The 19,246-nt window shown below is 44.6% G+C and overlaps 1 protein-coding gene across 1 annotated transcript in view; it reads left to right on the top strand.

Annotated features, from left to right (window-relative positions):
* Positions 1-19,167, top strand: part of bmal1a (basic helix-loop-helix ARNT like 1a) — a 29,974-nt gene extending 10,807 nt beyond the window's left edge. The window contains exons 3-20 of the mRNA XM_083663121.1: positions 1,277-1,340; positions 2,477-2,624; positions 3,410-3,430; positions 3,627-3,659; positions 5,817-5,846; positions 6,657-6,814; positions 8,720-8,799; positions 9,769-9,861; positions 10,541-10,658; positions 10,869-11,018; positions 13,977-14,223; positions 14,581-14,687; positions 14,872-15,022; positions 15,681-15,760; positions 15,907-16,015; positions 16,623-16,716; positions 17,477-17,570; positions 18,357-19,167. Of these exons, the coding sequence (XP_083519247.1) occupies positions 1,295-1,340; positions 2,477-2,624; positions 3,410-3,430; positions 3,627-3,659; positions 5,817-5,846; positions 6,657-6,814; positions 8,720-8,799; positions 9,769-9,861; positions 10,541-10,658; positions 10,869-11,018; positions 13,977-14,223; positions 14,581-14,687; positions 14,872-15,022; positions 15,681-15,760; positions 15,907-16,015; positions 16,623-16,716; positions 17,477-17,570; positions 18,357-18,514 (1,917 nt within the window). The 5' untranslated portion in view covers positions 1,277-1,294 and the 3' untranslated portion in view covers positions 18,515-19,167. The remainder of the gene's footprint in view (positions 1-1,276; positions 1,341-2,476; positions 2,625-3,409; positions 3,431-3,626; positions 3,660-5,816; positions 5,847-6,656; positions 6,815-8,719; positions 8,800-9,768; positions 9,862-10,540; positions 10,659-10,868; positions 11,019-13,976; positions 14,224-14,580; positions 14,688-14,871; positions 15,023-15,680; positions 15,761-15,906; positions 16,016-16,622; positions 16,717-17,476; positions 17,571-18,356) is intronic.
* The last annotated feature ends 79 nt before the right edge of the window (positions 19,168-19,246 follow it).

The raw sequence follows: 19,246 nt of genomic DNA, 5'->3' as shown, positions 1-19,246 counted from the left end.
AGAGACTACTGTGGTATTTCCAGTGTGGCACGACTAGTGCCACACTGGAAATACCACACATCATAAGTGCACTTCCATTCACATTGTACATTCATATCTTCATGCCCATTTCTGGTGCATTGTTCTTTGTCCTAGTAGCTGGCTTGTGTTTACGAGCACTGGCAAGGTGGGAGCTTTTTGCCTCTTCAGCAAATGGCTTCTACTAGGAACAAGACTCACTGCAATTTCTCTCTCTCAACTGCCTCTTTTACAAACTGTGGAAGCCTGGGCCTTTGCAGTGTCATTATTCCTCACCGCTCTGTATAAAAGTCACAAATACAGAATGGGGGTCATTTTGATCCTCCTTTGCTTTGTGGCAGTGGAGATATAACAGCACTGAATCGACCCGGGGAGGCGGCTGGGTCGATTCAGGGCTGTTACTCTCTCCACTGCCACAAACCAAAGGAGGATCATCACACGTAAACAACACACGGGATTATCACACTTTTCTATTTTTAACCACATTATAGTCAACAATAAACTGGTGCTGTATTTGTTCAAAATGTCACTAGCACCCACTGGAAAGATATGATTTTCTTGCACACAAATCAAGCCGTGAATTTAGCCACTTAGTACACTGTGTCCTATCTATTTAGGTAAACTCCTAATGTAACTAGGTAGCCAGCTAAAGGGAAGGCTGTTTAAGCACGATGATGGTGTCTTTGAGTCATTGTCAGCATTTCTGAAAGTGGTTAGGCGGTGCAAAACTGGGTCAAATTCAGCTGGGAAAACATCAGTTGGAGTCACTTTGATTACTTTTGTGGGTTGAAATTGGGTAATTGGGACACGCACCACACATAACCACTCAGGTTTATTTCCTTCATGAAAAGTATATGGTACAGTATGTCCTATTTCTCCTGGCGGAAAAAAATATTTGAGATGTGTGCATGCAGACGATAACTGCTTCCTCTTTATTCTCTCTCCACATTTGATCCAGATGGCATGTTTTGCCCACGGTGTCCAGGCAACACACACACACACACACACACACACACACACACACACACACACACACACACACACACACACACACACACACACACACACACACACACACACACACACACACACACACACACACACTCTCACACACACACACACACACACACACACACACACACACACACACACACACACACACACACACGCGCGCTCTTGTTTTTATTGCACAATTTCAAAATGACTCACTGATGATTCATTGTTGCAAACATGATGGTTTTGTGTCTTGCGTCCACAGTCGAGGGCTCTAGAGTGGATGGAAGGAGATGATTTTAACACAGAGGCTGTGATGAACATCTGTGGTAAGTGTGACATTATAACTTTCTGGCCTTGTGTAGGGACACTCCCGGCATTTTTCAACTTGTAAACAAACCAGACAAATGTTTTTCAGCCCGTCTTTGGGAGACGGCCAGTGTCTTCTTCCCCCTCCCCTCTTTCCCCCCCACAAAGGATTTCCAATAGTGTTTATTGCATGACGTGTAGAGGTTTACTGCATGACGTGTAGAGGTTCCAAAGGTTGTCTAATCTTTGCCCCTGAAGGTCCTTGTTGCACTCAGTCCCTCACCCTGTCCATGTGTGAAACTCATCCCACTGGTGATGTTTCATCTTTGATCTTGACCTTGCTTAGGGACTTGCTTCATACACTTTCTGTAATAAAACATCTAAAAGCAAAACATCTGATCAGATGGGGGTCCCTGTCTTATCAAATGGGGGTCCATGGACTAATTTGTGTCCGTTTAGGGGTCCCTGACATGAAAAAGTTTGAGAACCACTGCGGTACAGTGTACTGAGGTATTCTCTCATGATCAAGTACCCCCTCATGGTGAAGTCAAAAAGCCACTTGGTTCCCCCGATCAATAACAGAGGTGTTTAGATACCCTGGTGAATAACAGAGGTGTTTAGATACCCTGGTGAATAACAGAGGTGTTTAGATACCCTGGTGAATAACAGAGGTGTTTGGATACCCTGGTGAATAACAGAAGTGTTTAGTTACCCTGGTGAATAACAGAGGTGTTTAGATACCCTGGTGAATAACAGAGGTGTTTGGATACCCTGGTGAATAACAGAGCTGTTTAGATACCCTGGTGAATAACAGAGGTGTTTGGATACCCTGGTGAATAACAGAGGTGTTTAGATACCCTGGTGAATAACAGAGGTGTTTGCATACCCTGGTGAATAACAGAGGTGTTTAGATACCCTGGTGAATAACAGAGCTGTTTAGATACCCTGGTGAATAACAGAGGTGTTTGGATACCCTGGTGAATAACAGAGGTGTTTAGATACCCTGGTGAATAACAGAGGTGTTTGGATACCCTGGTGAATAACAGAGGTGTTTAGATACCCTGGTGAATAACAGAGGTGTTTAGATACCCTGGTGAATAACAGAGGTGTTTAGATACCCTGGTGAATAACAGAGATGTTTGTCTTTGTGCTGCAGATGATCTGATGGCAGACCAAAGGATGGACATCTCGTCTACGATGACCGACTTCATGTCCCCCGGCTCCACCGACCTCATCTCCAGCTCCATCAGCACACCCGGCATGGAATACACCCGCAAGAGGAAGGGGAGCACCACCGACTACCAGTAAGGAGGCTGGGAAGGAGAGGAAAGAAAGAAAGAAAGAAAGAAAGAAAGAAAGAAAGAAAGAAAGAAAGAAAGAAAGAAAGAAAGAAAGAAAGAAAGAAAGAAAGAAAGAAAGAAAGAAAGAAAGAAAGAAAAGAAAGAAAGAAAGAAAAGTCCATGGGGTACAGGGTTCCCACGGGTCCTTGAAAAAGTTTGTGAATTTGAGAAAAAGATCAAGGCTTTGAAAGTTTTTGAAAATGGACATAAACAGACATGGGTAATTTAATTTATATATTTTGTGCAAGAATAGGAATTTAAGTTCTTTTGATATAGTTTTTTTTGTAACTAGGTTACGTTCCGCTGTCTCCATGTGTGTCTTCCGCCATCTGTGCGTACTTGTTTCACGCTCCACCTGCCTCCAGAAAGTGCAACGGTCACGTGCGCGCATGAGTGACCCTAACCCTGACGTTAAGTGAACCTTCTGCTAGGCCTGGGAAACGTAGAAATTCTCCATGTTGTTGGAGTAATTAACCTTGAAGGTGTGTGAACCCTAAACGAAAGAGGGGAGGTGGGAGTGTGGTGAGAGGAGAGGGAAGGAAGGAAAGAAAGGAGGAGAGAGAAGGATAGAAGGATGGAAGATTAATGACCTCGTTGTAGTCTAAACCTCACAGCTCCAGCTTTTTGTGGAACCAGACTACAGTCTTTTTGAATCCATCAGTCATGTAGTCACGATCAAAATATGTGCATTGTTCAACACACTGAGAAAATGTTTCTGTTGAACACCTTTTATTTCTTCTTCTTTGCAGAATCGATGGCTTCTCATTCGAGTAAGTTCAAACACAGCTTCATGCTCACAGCTTTATTGCAAAGTTCAATATGCCAAGTACTGGAAACAAAACAAAACACTGAACCCATTGAACTCTTTTATTATCGTCTGCTGAGTTAAACATTTCTGAAGTGTAACGGTTGAATGTGCTATGATGGCCCGGATGAAACTAATATCACCTGTCATTGACTTTTTAGTGACATGGACACAGACAAGGATAAACTGGGAAGGTAAGATGCTGTCATTATAATGGTGGAAATGTAGCTTTACTTATTTATTTATTTATTTATTTATTTATTTATTTATTTATTTATTTATTTATTTATTTATTTATTTATTTATTTATTTATTGTAGTTTTATCCAATTCCCTGGCTCTGCAATGATCCAGTCAAGTTCAACTTAAAGGGATAGCTTGTATTATTTGACGTGAGGGTGTATGAGGTACTTATTGATAGTCAGTGTGTTACCTACAGTAGATTGATAGTCAGTGTGTTACCTACAGTAGATTGATAGTCAGTGTGTTACCTACAGTAGATTGAGGTAGGTAACACACTGACTATCAATCTACTGTAGGTAACACACTGACTATCAATCTACTGTAGGTAACACACTGACTATCAATCTACTGTAGGTAATACACTGACTATCAATCTACTGTAGGTAACACACTGACTATCAATCTACTGTAGGTAACACACTGACTATCAATCTACTGTAGGTAACACACTGACTATCAATCTACTGTAGGTAACACACTGACTATCAATCTACTGTAGGTAACACACTGACTATCAATCTACTGTAGGTAACACACTGACTATCAATCTACTGTAGGTAACACACTGACTATCAATCTACTGTAGGTAACACACTGACTATCAATCTACTGTAGGTAACACACTGACTATCAATCTACTGTAGGTAACACACTGACTATCAATCTACTGTAGGTAACACTGACTATCAATCTACTGTAGGTAACACACTGACTATCAATCTACTGTAGGTAACACACTGACTATCAATCTACTGTAGGTAACACACTGACTATCAATCTACTGTAGGTAACACACTGACTATCAATCTACTGTAGGTAATACACTGACTATCAATCTACTGTAGGTAACACACTGACTATCAATCTACTGTAGGTAACACACTGACTATCAATCTACTGTAGGTAACACACTGACTATCAATCTACTGTAGGTAATACACTGACTATCAATCTACTGTAGGTAATACACTGACTATCAATCTACTGTAGGTAACACACTGACTATCAATCTACTGTAGGTAACACACTGACTATCGATAAGCACCTCATACAACCCTGATGTCAAATAATCCAAACTATCCCTTTAATCAACCCCTGCAGAGGGAAAGCACACTAGTGGGAATCCTCCCTGCTGTCACAGTGTTATATCAGCGTGTGTGTGAGAGAGACAGGCAGAGAGAGAGAGTGAGTGTGTCAGTGTAAGAGAAGCTTAATCAGTCACTATGTAATATTTGTATTGCATCATTGTGCCCATTCAAACAGCCTGAAGCTTGATCTGCTTACATAAGCTCTTATGTTGCTAAGCACAACAAACTGGGTTGGCTGGTTACAGGTTTTCTGTCCCAGCCGTGACCCCGTTTCCACTCACTGACCCTGTTTCCACGCTGCCCCTCACTGCCCTGTCTCCACACTGCCCCTGTCTCCACACTGCCCCTCACTGCCCTGTCTCCACACTGCCCCTGTCTCCACACTGCCCCTCACTGCCCCTGTCTCCACACTGCCCCTGTTTCCACACTGCCCCTCACTGCCCCTGTCTCCACACTGCCCCTGTTTCCACACTGCCCCTCACTGCCCTGTTTCCACACTGCCCCTGTTTCCACACTGACCCTGTCTCCACACTGCCCCTGTTTCTACACTGCCCCTCACTGCCCTGTCTCCACACTGCCCCTGTTTTCACACTGCCCCTCACTGCCCCTGTCTCCACACTGCCCCTGTTTTCACACTGCCCCTCACTGTCCCTGTCTCCACACTGCCCCTGTTTTCACACTGCCCCTCACTGCCCCTGTCTCCACACTGCCCCTGTTTCCACACTGCTCCTCACTGCCCCTGTCTCCTCACTGCCCCTGTCTCCACACTGCCCCTGTTTTCACACTGCCCCTCACTGACCCTGTCTCCACACTGTCCCTGTCTCCACACTGTCCCTGTTTCCACACTGACCCTGTTTCCTCACTGCCCCTCACTGACCTCGTCCTCGCTCCGTTAAATAGTTTCCGTCTCATCAATCTGCCACGTTGTCTCCAACCTCAAACTGTGAGATTTATTTGAACCTTCTGAGGAGTTTCCCTTTGCAACACTCGCTCTCTAATCTCTCATTGTTTGTCTTTCCAGTGACCAACAGGGCCGGATAAAGAATGCCAGGTATCAAACCTACTTCTTTACCTCTCTCTCTCTCCCTCTGTGTGTGTGTGTGTCCCTCTCTCTCTCTGTAACTCTCTCTTTCTCTCTCTCATACACACACACACACACACACACACACACACACACACACACACACACACACACACACACACACACACACAAACTGTATCATTCTTTCTTCCCCTCTTCCTCTGTCATACCCCTGTCCGTCTAATCTCTCCGACATGAATTAAATGTCACTCCGTGCGATGGGAGACAGAGGCATCTTTGTTTACGTTGATAATGTGAAACTTTATACATTGAAGTGTATAGATCAGAGTATTATGTGGAGCCGAAGGGACTGTAAGAGCATAGCTAATGGCTAATGACAGGCTCCCTTTCTCCTCTGTGTAAAGAACTCTCCTTTTCGCCGCGGCTGGTGTGGCCAAGGCTGAAGTGAAGGCAGAGCAAAGAGGTTGGATAGACGCAAGGATGTGTTCTTACAGTCCTGAAGGACAGACCGGACGCCTAAGAAGGCATTTTGCCTTCCGTCTGAACAGCAATGTTTTCTCGGTACTTCTGCTGATTTGCGGATAATTCACAGAGCAGCTTCTTTTACGAGGATGCCAGACGCTGACGGATAACTCGCCTCATCTTGGTTTGCTGCTCTGCGTAGTTTTAGGATTCTTTATAAAACAGGTAAAATGCCCCCAAAAGACATAAATGGGAGAACTTATTTGGGTAGTATGCGAGGGAGCCAGGAGTCTAATCGGTGTATGCTAAAGGCTAGCTGCCTGCTAACGTCCTGTGGTTTTCCCCCGTCGTCCACAGAGAGGCCCACAGCCAGATCGAGAAGCGCCGCCGGGACAAGATGAACAGCTTCATCGACGAGCTGGCGGCCCTGGTGCCCACCTGCAACGCCATGTCCCGCAAGCTGGACAAGCTGACTGTCCTGCGCATGGCCGTCCAGCACATGAAGACACTCAGAGGTGAGGAGGAATGCATGGGTGCATTGAGGGATAGGTAAACAACAGTCAGTGAAACAGTATGTGAATTTCATATCAGAATTATCACATGATCACAGTTATCAGTATTATCACGGTATTGTTAAAATGTGCTGAAAATGTGAAATCATTTCACAAAGTTTTATATTGAAAACTCAAGACTCCTGGGAGATTGTTACTAACTTGGATTGATGGACAGTATTTACTGTGTTTCTCAAAGCGCTGTAATCAAACATGGTTTTAATGATAATTCAAATTTGAAGCGGTAATACCAACCGTCAGGAATTCTATCACGGGTTATCATGAAACTGGTAATCGTTTCATCTCTATAGAATGTTTGGGGGTAGTTAGATAGGTTACATTAAAGCCCCAGACACACCAAGCCGGCAGTCGGCCATGTCTGGCTGTCTGTCGCCTCAGTGTTTGCGGTGTGTCCCGCACTGTTGGCTCTAGTCTGCTTTGATGGTGGCTTGTCGGTGACACGTCGGTCGGGCGCTAGTTGCCACTCGTCCTTTGTAGTTCTCCCGGTGTGTCAGCGGCTTAACAGACACTAACTAGACAAACTGAGATGAGACCGTATTGTATATCTGCAACAAGTCACATTTTCACATACAGATGAGATGAAAGAGATAGCTAATATAGTGCACAGATCCAACAGAAATGTCTTGTTGTGAAGAGGTGTTTTATCACCATGCAAAATATAAAAAAAAAACGCTTTGTCTTTGCTTTTGGTTAAGGAACAAAATGTGTTGTGATGGCACTCGCTCACTCGTTGCACCGTCTTCCATCTGGGAGCACTTGAAAACGGGAGGTCTGGGAGAAGGGCCGCTTGTTTCCAAGAGTTTATGGCCAGAAAGTGAGCTTTGAGATGCAGAAATCTCAGCACCTGGCCCAGGAATCACTGAGTCATTCTCAGGACCTGGCCCAGGAATCACTGAGTCATCCTCAGCACCTGGCCCAGGAATCACTGAGTCATTCTCAGGACCTGGCCCAGGAATCACTGAGTCATCCTCAGCACCTGGCCCAGGAATCACTGAGTCATACTCAGCACCTGGCCCAGGAATCACTGAGTCATACTCAGCACCTGGCCCAGGAATCACTGAGTCATACTCAGCACCTGGCCCAGGAATCACTGAGTCATACTCAGCACCTGGCCCAGGAATCACTGAGTCATTCTCAGGACCTGGCCCAGGAATCACTGAGTCATCCTCAGCACCTGGCCCAGGAATCGCTGAGTCATTCTCCGCACCTGGCCCAGGAATCACTGAGTCATCCTCAGCACCTGGCCCAGGAATCACTGAGTCATACTCAGCACCTGGCCCAGGAATCACTGAGTCATTCTCAGCACCTGGCCCAGGAATCACTGAGTCATCCTCAGCACCTGGCCCAGGAATCACTGAGTCATTGGTATTGATCAGTAACCCTTTCAAGCACACCCCGGTAACATGCGAAGGGATACCTGTACATTATTTTTGAAATTCTGAATTGTTTTGCTACATTTGATATTAGGGATGCACGATATTGGATTTTTTGCGGATATTTTCCAACTCTTTTGGCCGATTGCCGATACCGATATATCCACACAAAAAATGTCCACCTAATTTCAGAGAACATCAAGTCTCTCTTCTAGTGAATTAACACATTATAGAGCATATTCACTGGGGCCATTTTGTGTCGAAAAGACAGGGTAACTACAGGTGCGTATACAGGCTTGGATGATATCAGCCTGTCATATCGGCAGAAATGTCATATCAGGCCGATGCTGAAATTTAATTTTAAAGACTTTATCGGCCGTCACCGACGGCGTGCCAATATCGTCGTGCATCTCTCTTTGAGATATAGCTCAAGAATACGCACGTGTGTGAAGTGAGTCTTTGCTGTTGTCTTTAGGTGCAGCCAACCCCTACACAGAGGCCAACTACAAGCCTTCTTTCCTCTCAGATGATGAACTGAAGCACTTAATACTAAGGGTGAGTCCAATACAGAGCACTGGGCATGTAAGAGTGATGAGACAGTCAGGCAACATGTTGAAGTACCGTAATGTAGATGCAACAGGACTTTTTTCTTGATACTGCACTGTGTGTAGTCATTAGTTAAAGACACTGTTGTCTGTTTGCATTGCTTCAAAATGTTTCCCACTGAATCGTTGTATTATATTGAAGCATTTATTGTGATTAAAAAAAGACCTATGCATTATGTAGCTGGAAAATGTATTCTGATGTTGCTAAAAATAATAATAGGCACACATAATGAAAAGCTGGCAGTCTGTTCTTTTGCCTCTGATTAGTCAACTGCAGAAAGTAACTAACTTTAAGTCACTGTCTCTAAGGCTGCGTGTCGACATAGCGTTTGTCAGCATCTTTCTGGAGTGGAAAAGGCGCTGCCTGGAGCGCTTTTTGTGAGGAGAAGCGGATGCTAATGTCTCCTGGCTAGCTTACAGTACCAGCTGCACTAACCACCTGGCTAACGTAACGTAACGTTAGCACTTCTAGCAGTGCTAACAATACAGTGTTGTAGAACAAGCCAGGCTTACCAGATGGCAGATATTTACAATACATATCCGGTATAATCCATACTGCCTTTATGATCGCTGTTACAGTAACGTAAATTCAATGATTATCCTACCACACATCGTATTTCTCCACCTCCCAGCTGGAAAAAGCGGATCACGTCACCCAGTGCTTTTCTGAAAAGTTGAACATTTCTCAGCTTTTAAAAGCGCTCTGCTTTGACGGAAAGAAATAACCGACGCAGCGCCTTTCTGGAGCAGCCGCGTTTTTGTGCACCTTGTGGACGCTTCCTGTTGTTGTCTTTAATGAGAAAAGGGCACTGGAATTGAGAAACAGAAGCTTAGTGGACACGCAGCTTTAGGATTGACATATTATGAGGGCGAGACATTTGGGGAGTAGTTTTCAGTGTTTTCTGTCTGATCAATCTAGGCTGCTGATGGCTTCCTGTTTGTGGTTGGGTGTGATCGTGGCAAGATCCTCTTTGTATCCGAGTCGGTCTACAAGATTCTCAACTACAGCCAGGTACAGTATACTGATAGTGACAGTCCAGGGTAATGTAGGACATGTCTTGTCAACAGAACAGAGTGGTAATGTAGGAAATGTCTTGTCAACAGAACAGACTGGTAATGTAGAAAATGTCTTGTCAACAGAAGGACAAATTGTCTCCCGGCAGGCGTCGACTTGTGGTAGTAGCGTCGACAAGTCTATGCAACCCCTATTTTATGCTTTTATTTTGAAGGAGGAAACACCTCACTTCCAGTATTATTCCAGCCATTGGAGCTGCTTTGCCTCGCCAGACACCTTAGCTTGGCAGAGATGTACTTTGCTTCATTGGGTTCAAAGAACTGACACTGCAGATATTGTACTTCCTGCTAGAAAAGTATTTATTGCACCAAAGCTAATAGAAATCAACTATTAGGCCAACATTTCAACAGATTGCCTATTACTATGAAGAAAATGTCTTTAGTTCTGCACTTGTCCTCATCGGTTTATGCCTAGAGAGCCAGCCTTCTCTCTTCACTTCTCTCTGTCCCTCCATTCCCCCTTTCTTTTCCCTTCTCTCTCTCATATTATTCTCTCTGTCCCTCCATTCCCCCTTTCTTTTCCCTTCTCTCTCATATTATTCTCTCTGTCCCTCCATTCCCCCTTTCTTTTCCCTTCTCTCTCTCATATTGTTCTCTCTTTCCCACCCTCTCTCCAGAATGACTTGATAGGTCAGAGTCTGTTTGACTACCTTCACCCCAAGGACATTGCCAAAGTCAAAGAGCAACTGTCCTCTTCCGACACGGCCCCCCGCGAGAGGCTCATCGACGCTAAAAGTAAGCACAAACGCACACGTTTGATAGAATTAGGACGTTGGTTAGTGATGATTTCTCATGCACGTCTCTTCCTCCTCTGTTCCCCTCTGACCTTATGTCTAAATCTGCAGAGTGCCTCCGCTGCAGATTTAGTGTGTTAAAAAGTCATCTTGTCAGATACTACTGGACATCCTAATAATGAGCTCTTCTCCATGTTGTGTGTATTTCCAGCCGGTCTTCCAGTGAAGACAGACATCACCCCCGGTCCGTCCCGGCTCTGCTCTGGAGCCAGGCGCTCGTTCTTCTGCAGGATGAAGTGCAACAGGCCTTCTGTCAAAGTCGAGGACAAAGACTTCGCCTCCACCTGCTCGAAGAAGAAAGGTACGGCGCCGTTCTTTTCAACGTGTTAAAGTCGTAAGGAAACGGGTGCCGTGCTTCCATAATTCAATGCAAGTCAATGGGATTTTTCTACATTTATTAAGCGGCTCATTCTCTGCTTCTGTGCTCTTGAGTCTCCCCCGACATTTCTCATGTTCTACTCCCAGTCACCCCGTCCTCCTTTAGGACACCACACCAGGGACATAACTTCATTAGTTTCAGGATATCCGATGACTCTTTGTGTTCACATGAAAAGGAAGACTCCCATTTTCCAGGTTTTCCTCTTGTCTATTTTTAGTGTCAGTAGAGCCAGGAAACACACCTCAGTTGGCATGGGAGCATCACCGTTACACCACCAAGGAAGTCTGCCTCTTCAGACACACTTTTTTTTTACCTTTATTTAACTAGGCAGGTCTGTTAAAAATGCAATCTTGTATGTAAGAATTTAGGGTTGAGTTAAAGCCCCAACATGTAGAAATCTGCGGATAAGCAGCAACAGTGGCCTCTGCTGTCATAATTGGTCATTACAAGAGGCTATAACTATCATACCGGTACTTACTTTCCTGTTTGTATGTTCAGATATCAGCCTTATTTTACTGTGTCTGCTTGTACTCTCTGCTTTGCTAACCTTTCTGCCATATATATATATATACATATATATATATACATATATATATATATATATATATATATATATATATATATATATATACACACACACATACACACACACAAATTGTGCAAATGCATACATATATGCAAACTATGCAAATACATACTTTGATACTGTATTTGACCTATTTCCATTATTTTAAAAGATCTTCAAAATAAATACTTTTTTTTTCACTTTTACATCTTAGTTGAGCACTTCTGCTTTCAACTCCATTAACCCCATATCATCAAGATTGATATGAATTGCCGGTCTGTCATGATCTCTGACTGAATTGCCAGTCATGATCTCTGACTGAATTGCCAGTCATGATCTCTGACTGAATTGTTGTCAGTCATGATCTCATTGCACTTCCACTTTCTGCTCAGCTCGTCGCCTGGTTTGAGCTGCAGGACAGATGGAGCATATGGCCGGCTGCATGTTTGCTCTACTCGTTACCCAATGGGAGCAGCTGGAGTGTGAACTGAATGTCTTTAGTCAGCAGAACTTTTGCAGGTCATTCATGCACAGTCACGCAGCCCGCATCGGCTGTGTCACCATTCACGTTAAATTTTTTAGTGTTTTAGATTAATATTTCATCGAGGAGAACGTTGTTCCTCCCCCCTGATGTTTGTTTGTGTGTGTGTGTGTGTGTGTGTGTGTGTGTGTGTGTGTGTGTGTGTGTGTGTGTGTGTGCGTGCGTGCGTGCGTGCGCGTGCGCCAAATGGTAAAAACACACAGTTTTCTGAACTGGCTCAACCATTCAGACTGAGTCACTTGGAGATACAGTATCTTGACCTAGATCATCACATTCAGGTTATGGGACAGGAAATGTAGATTTCTAAAGCAATCAATAACCAGGTCACTTTAGACCAGGGATGTCAGAGATACGGCCCGCGGGCCGGATCAGGTTTCATCCGGCCCGCGAGATGTTTTGGAATATTAAAAAAAATATATATATATATTATTATTATTATTAAATTCGCACCCCATTATCATGAACTACGTGTGGCTAATAAGCAAGCTAAGAGTTCATTCATAAGTTAATTAACCTGCACTACAAGGAAGTATGTCAGTAGGTCATCAGGTGTAAACAAAGCCGCCATGATGCCACGCTGGAATTGAATCGCGCATTCGGCTACCTACCAAAAAACAAAGGAATCAACAAGATGCTGTCGAAAAAGAGAAAGGTTGACACGGAATGCAGGCAGTTTCAAGAGAAATGGAAAGAGCAGTATTTCTTTTGTGAAGTAAATGGGTAAATGAGTCGAATTGATTTTAGTAAAAAAAAAAAATCCGGCCCCCATGAGGTCTCAGTTGAACAAATCCGGCCCTCTACCTAATATGAGTCTGACACCCCTGCTTTAGACTGTGACAAGCTGAAATAACTAGTTCATGTACTGTATATAGAGTTAGGCCGCTGACCCTGAGTATTCACACAAGCGGATTTCCTATCTTGGGTCCTATAAATACACCCACCGATCACTTTATTAGTTACACTTTACCTTACTAATACTTACTTTATTAGTTACACCTTACCTTACTAACACTGTGTAGGCATCAGCTCTCAGCTCAGTGTCATCAGGCTACCAAAGTGCCATCCACCTCAAGGTTTAACATGTTGTGTTCTGAGATCCTCTTCTGCTCAGCACAGTTGTAAAGAGGTTATCTGAATTACGGAAGTCTTTCTGTCAGCTCCAACCAGTCTGGCCATTCTCCTCTGACCTCTCTCATCAACAAGGTTTTTCTGTCCACAGAACTGCCACTAGGTGCTTTTTGTTTTCACACCATTCTGTAGAACCTCTAGAGAATGTTGTCCGTGAATATCCCAGTTTCAGAAATACTCAAAGCAGCCTTTCTGGCACCAACAGCCGTGCCACGGTCAAAGTGTATGAGTGTATGATTATTACCATGTAAAAAATATACACATGACCTCATTGACCTGTAAACATATTTGTATAAGTCAGGAATGTAGACCAGGCTTTACAGTGACTTTCAGCACAGCTAGTGGAGTGACACCCCATTGTAATGAGAAAAGCTGCCAATAATTGTGTGGTTTCAGCGAAACATGTGAATGGGAGGTTTAAATGTCTTGTGTTGGATTATATTACATCACATGTACTTAGTGTTCACATGCATGACCCAGCTAATCACAACTGAGGGCAGGGGAGTATCTGTTTCACCCCTCTGCCTTTCTCTTCTGGGAACCGTAAGCATCTTCATCACCCACACAGTATGGGATGGCCTCCCACCTACTTTACCACCAATTATAATCTCTCCCTCTCTCTCTCTTTGTCCCCACCCCCCTGCAGCAGACCGCAAGAGCTTCTGCACCATCCACAGTACGGGCTACCTGAAGAGCTGGCCTCCCACCAAGATGGGTCTCGACGACGACAACGAGCCGGACAACGAGGGCTGCAACCTCAGCTGCCTGGTGGCCATCGGCCGGCTCCACCCCCACATCGTCCCCCAGCCCAGCCTGGCCGACATCCGCGTCAAGCCCACCGAGTACGTCTCCCGGCACGCTATCGACGGCAAATTCGTCTTCGTGGACCAGAGGTGAGGAGTGGGAGAATGTGGGGGAGTTTAGCTGTGTGTGTGTGTGTGTGTGTGTATGGACATATTTATTTTTTCCTTTCCATAGCCTTTGAATGCTGCATGCTTTTAAACCAGTGGTTCTCAAAGTAGGGTCCGGGGACCCCCAAGGGTCCTTCCTTCAGGGGGTTCCAGGTGGTCCCTAGTCTCGCAGTAGCCAGCCGTAGATAGATATCTACGTCTGGTGCACAACTGTTGAAAAGTGTTATAGGACCGCCCCCTAAGACCAAAACAACTTTTAAGTTCCTGGATTGCCGTTGTTTTACTTGCTGGAAACCAGTTGCCAGCAGACCCAAACTCCCTGTTTCCCTTTCCCTCCAGAGCCACAGCCATCCTAGCCTACCTGCCCCAGGAGCTGCTGGGAACCTCCTTCTATGAGTACTTCCACCAGGACGACATCGGCCACCTGGCAGAGTGCCACAGACAAGGTACTGACGAGGGAAATGAAAACAATGAGTGAAGGATGCAAATGGCTCTTCATGGATTAATGACTCAGATGTTCTACACTTGCCTAACCTACCTTGGTGTATGTGTGTGTCTGTGTGTGTCTGTGTGTGTGTGTGTGTGTGTGTGTGTGTGCTTGCTTGCATGTTTGTGTATCCGCCCCCACAGTGCTACAGATGAGAGAGAAGATCAACACCAACTGTTACAAATTCAAGATCAAAGATGGCTCCTTCATCACGCTGAGGAGCCGCTGGTTCAGCTTTATGAACCCCTGGACCAAGGAGGTGGAGTACATCGTCTCCACCAACACCGTCGTGTCGTAAGTACTGCTCTAGCTATTTACTGGGACATGAACAAAATGAATGCAGGGCTTAAAGAACACATTGGCCAGGTGCCGGATTTCCAGCCTACATATTATATTATATACTATATATGGACATTTTAGATTCGCAAACTATTTTCCACCGGTGGGGGGGGATCACTCCTTGTGGGTTTTTGCTTTTTATGCATTTTATCCAATCATATTCAGCAAAACAATATTTTACATTTACCAATGGAATACAAGCTAATTTTTTTTTATCAAGTGAACAGCAAGCTACTTTCTTTCTATCACAATGTAGCACTGATTCAGTGGTGCAGCACAGCTGAAATATGAAAACAAAGTTTCGCGTCACTGGAAGAGTAAACCGGTGGAGACCGGAAACCTTGTAACACTTGCTGGGACAAACAATTAACTGGAAATTATTCCGTGGACTCATACATGTCAAAATGCCCTTAATACCTTTTATTAAATTCCTTCAAAGTCTTCACTACATATACTTGATGAGTCTGGACAGACTTGGATGTAAACTGCAGCTTGACATGTTGGCAGGCAGACAACGGCGAGACGGTTATTTCTAGTTTTGCTTTAAGCCCTGAATGAATGTAAAGGAAATGCTCAAGATGTTTCTTCTTGTGCGTTTCGTTTTCCTCTGCAGGTGTCCCATGATGGAAGGGTCAGACTACCCTCAATCTGCCGCCTCTCCACAGAGTATGGACAGTGTTCTCACTTCAGAGGGTAAAACGCCACATGTACCTTTCATTAAAGGCGTACCAGTCCACCAAGTGTGACTGATTTATGTGTAAAAAAAAATAGTCCTTCATTCCATGATGTCCCACGTCATCATTTCATGATTGCCTTGCCTTGTGTGTGTTGTTTGGTAGGCGGAGGAAGGCGGGCGCTGCAGACGGTGCCCGGCATCCCCGGCGGCACGAGAGCAGGAGCCGGCAAGATCGGCCGCATGATCGCTGAAGAAGTGATGGAGATCCAGAGGTGAGAGCAGAGTGACGCTATCGCTATGTTCCAAATCTCAAACCAGGCAGGCTAATCGGCAGGAAGTCTGACTTTTGTCGGCCCTTGAGTGGAAAGATCCTAGTTCCTACTTAGATATGAGAACTAGGTCATATGTCAAGTGCAATATTCTGATATTGTATTCTCAGCATGAAACATCCTTCATTCACTTACCGATATGGAACTGACAGTGATGGTGAAAAGACGCGTGTGCACGGTATAATGCCATCAAAAAGTCGTAGTGTTCGTTTTTGTCTCCGACATGTTACGGTGTCAGTATGTGTCGTCAGATGTTTGTCTTTCTTTCCGTTGCATCTTGTCGTCGCCATGCTAACGCTGCACAGCCAAGCCACTGTAGCACCAAAATGATGGCAACAGCCTCAGATGAATGATGTAACCATATGGCATCACTGACATATTGCGATACGAGCGTTCAAATGCAAGTCGCTCGGAGGTCTCATGCCTCAGGATGCAGTTTCGTAGCGCGTATCTATTTCTATGCAGCTTTTATTATCTGCTTTTATCCATGTACATGCAACGCATAACACACCCATTGAAACATCTCTCTCTCTCTCTCTCTCTCTCTCAGGATCCGGGGCTCCTCTCCCTCCAGCTGTGGCTCTAGCCCTCTCAACATCACCAGCACCCCACCGCCTGATACCTGCTCTCCAGGGGGCAAGAAGGTAACACACACACACACACACACACACACACACACACACACACATGCACTCGTAGCTCCATACAGTATCTGTTTTTGTTATGCGAAACTGGAGCTTCTGTCACGTTTCTTCCGTGTGCGAGTGTGCTCGTTTGTCTCAGGATATCACATCGTCAGTGCGGTTGAAAGCTGAGCTGTGTGTGTCTTTCTCTGTGGATCGGGAACAATATGTGAAGAGTCGCATTTCAAAATAAGATAGTCACAATTTCGGAGAAATTCTACGGCACTCGAAAGTAAACCTCACAGTGTAATATTACTAAAGTTATTGGCTACCGTCTGCTGGCTGGCCTAAAAAAAATCTCTCTTTTTGAATTATTGCCGAGTAAACAGACATTTTATCTGTGGTAGACGCATATAATGAGGTCGTGGTCATTGAAATGCCCCAAAGACCGAAAGAGAGATGTCGAACTGAATTCCCAGACTGACTGACTGACTGACTGACTGACTGCTATTTGTCTGACAGTTATGCATAGTTATTATTGGCACCATTTACTTAATCAGATTCAGTTCCCTTCCCCACTGACTTGAATGTGATGTGCAGGATTTGTAGTTTTTCTCTCATATGGGCTCATTAACTTTTCAAATGTGACACTTCTGTCTTGTGGGCATCAGCAGAAGATCTTTGTGGAAAAGCCAAGATGTTTGAAATGTGATATGTGCCTGGTGTCTGTAAGCCTCTGTGGTTGAGCACTCATTTCCATCTTCACTGTGTGTTTGTGTAGATTCAGAACGGAGGGACACCCGAGCTGCCCTCCACAGGGATCATCCCGGGACCCGACTCTATAGGGTACCCCTACTCCAACCAGTCCATCATGAGTGAGTCACACACACACATCCAAACAGTCAGACACACACGCACACGCACACGCACACGCACACGCACACGCACACACACACACACACACACACACACACACACACACACACACACACACACACACACACCAGTTAGTTATTCACTTGTGTATAAATACACAGCGCAATACTGCTGAATGAATAATGGTTGTGTTTATTTAATAAGTACAAATCTTGGACAAATAAGTCAGGCTGGGCAATATATTGATATTATATTGAATATTATGATATGAGACTAGATTTTGGCTGCTGCAATATGCTGATATGACATGGTAGAAGTGTTTTTCCTGGTTTTAAAGGCTGCATTACAGTAAAGTGGTGTCATTTTCTGAACTTACCAGACTGTTCTAGCTGTTGCATTATTTGCCTTTACCCACTTAGTCAATATATCCACATTACTGATGATTATTGATCAAAAATCTCATTGTGTAAATATTTTGTGAAAGCACCAATAGTCATCCCTACAATATTGTCACAATATCGATATTGAGGTATTTGGTCAAGTACATTCTTGTTTTAATAAAAGTGTTTGTGATATCTCACTTAATAGAAAATACAGACATATGTATATATATATATATATATATGTGTACCGAGATATGATTTTTTTTGTATCGCCCAGACCTATAAATAAGTATAAATCTGTGTACAAATGTATCAAGTTTATCTTGCTCTATTCCCATCTCCGTCCATGTTTCCCATCCCAAATTGACCTAACCAACTCTTCCTCTGTTGTCCTCCGTCCAGGCGACAACTCCCACCTGAGCATAGACATCATGGATGAGCCGGGCTCCAGCAGCCCCAGCAACGACGAGGCGGCCATGGCCGTCATCATGTCCCTGCTGGAGGCGGACGCCGGCCTGGGCGGGCCCGTCGACTTCAGCGACCTGCCCTGGCCTCTGTGAGGTCGGCCGAGGAGGTGCAGAGAGAGAAAGAGAGAGAGCGAGAGACACTCCCATGTAACGCCAGAGCCACTGATAGAGAGAGTTCAGTCAGGTTGTTGGATGGCTGCCAGGTTCCCGCCCCCTCTACAGAGATACACTGCAAAAAGAGCATCCCGCTTAACAAGTCATTTAATCTACTATTGAGTCTGCAAATGTTAGTGTTCTTTAAATCAAGTAAGGCTGATGAGGCGAGGCAGTTTTACATCTTTCTAATGTTAGTCACTGTCAAAGTGGAATGGTACTTGAAGTAGGTGGAATTATCGCCTCCCACTGGCTGATTTTAACACTAAATAAAAATAATTTTTTAAACCTGCACTAGGTAACTTTCCACATTGGCGGGCCCACGAGGTCAGTAAACTGCACACAGCGCGCTCCGGTCAGACTGTGACGCTTTATACCAAAGAGACAAGAGAGGAAAAGGTCTTAACGCTGGTGAGTCCGGTTTTCTCTGGACGGAGACCGTTTGGATTTCACTCTTAAATGTAGGCCAACAGGGCAAAACGACTGTCTCCATTAGCGTGGACGGGACTCTCTTCCCTGTTGCTGGTGTCTTTTTACATACAGATCTCGCCTAGTGTAGCTTTAGGACTCAATATAAGAGCAAATGACCTGTTAAGATTGTTCTTTTTTGCAGTGTTAGTTGGCTGCGTAACAAGGCTCTCCATAACACCGCCCAGCATTCTGAATATAGGC

This window comes from Poromitra crassiceps (genome assembly GCF_964638095.1).
Source record: "Poromitra crassiceps genome assembly, chromosome: 30".
Classification (NCBI taxonomy): domain Eukaryota; kingdom Metazoa; phylum Chordata; class Actinopteri; order Beryciformes; family Melamphaidae; genus Poromitra; species Poromitra crassiceps.
Note: the sequence above shows the minus strand (reverse complement) of the source record. Positions and strands in the feature narration are given on the sequence as shown.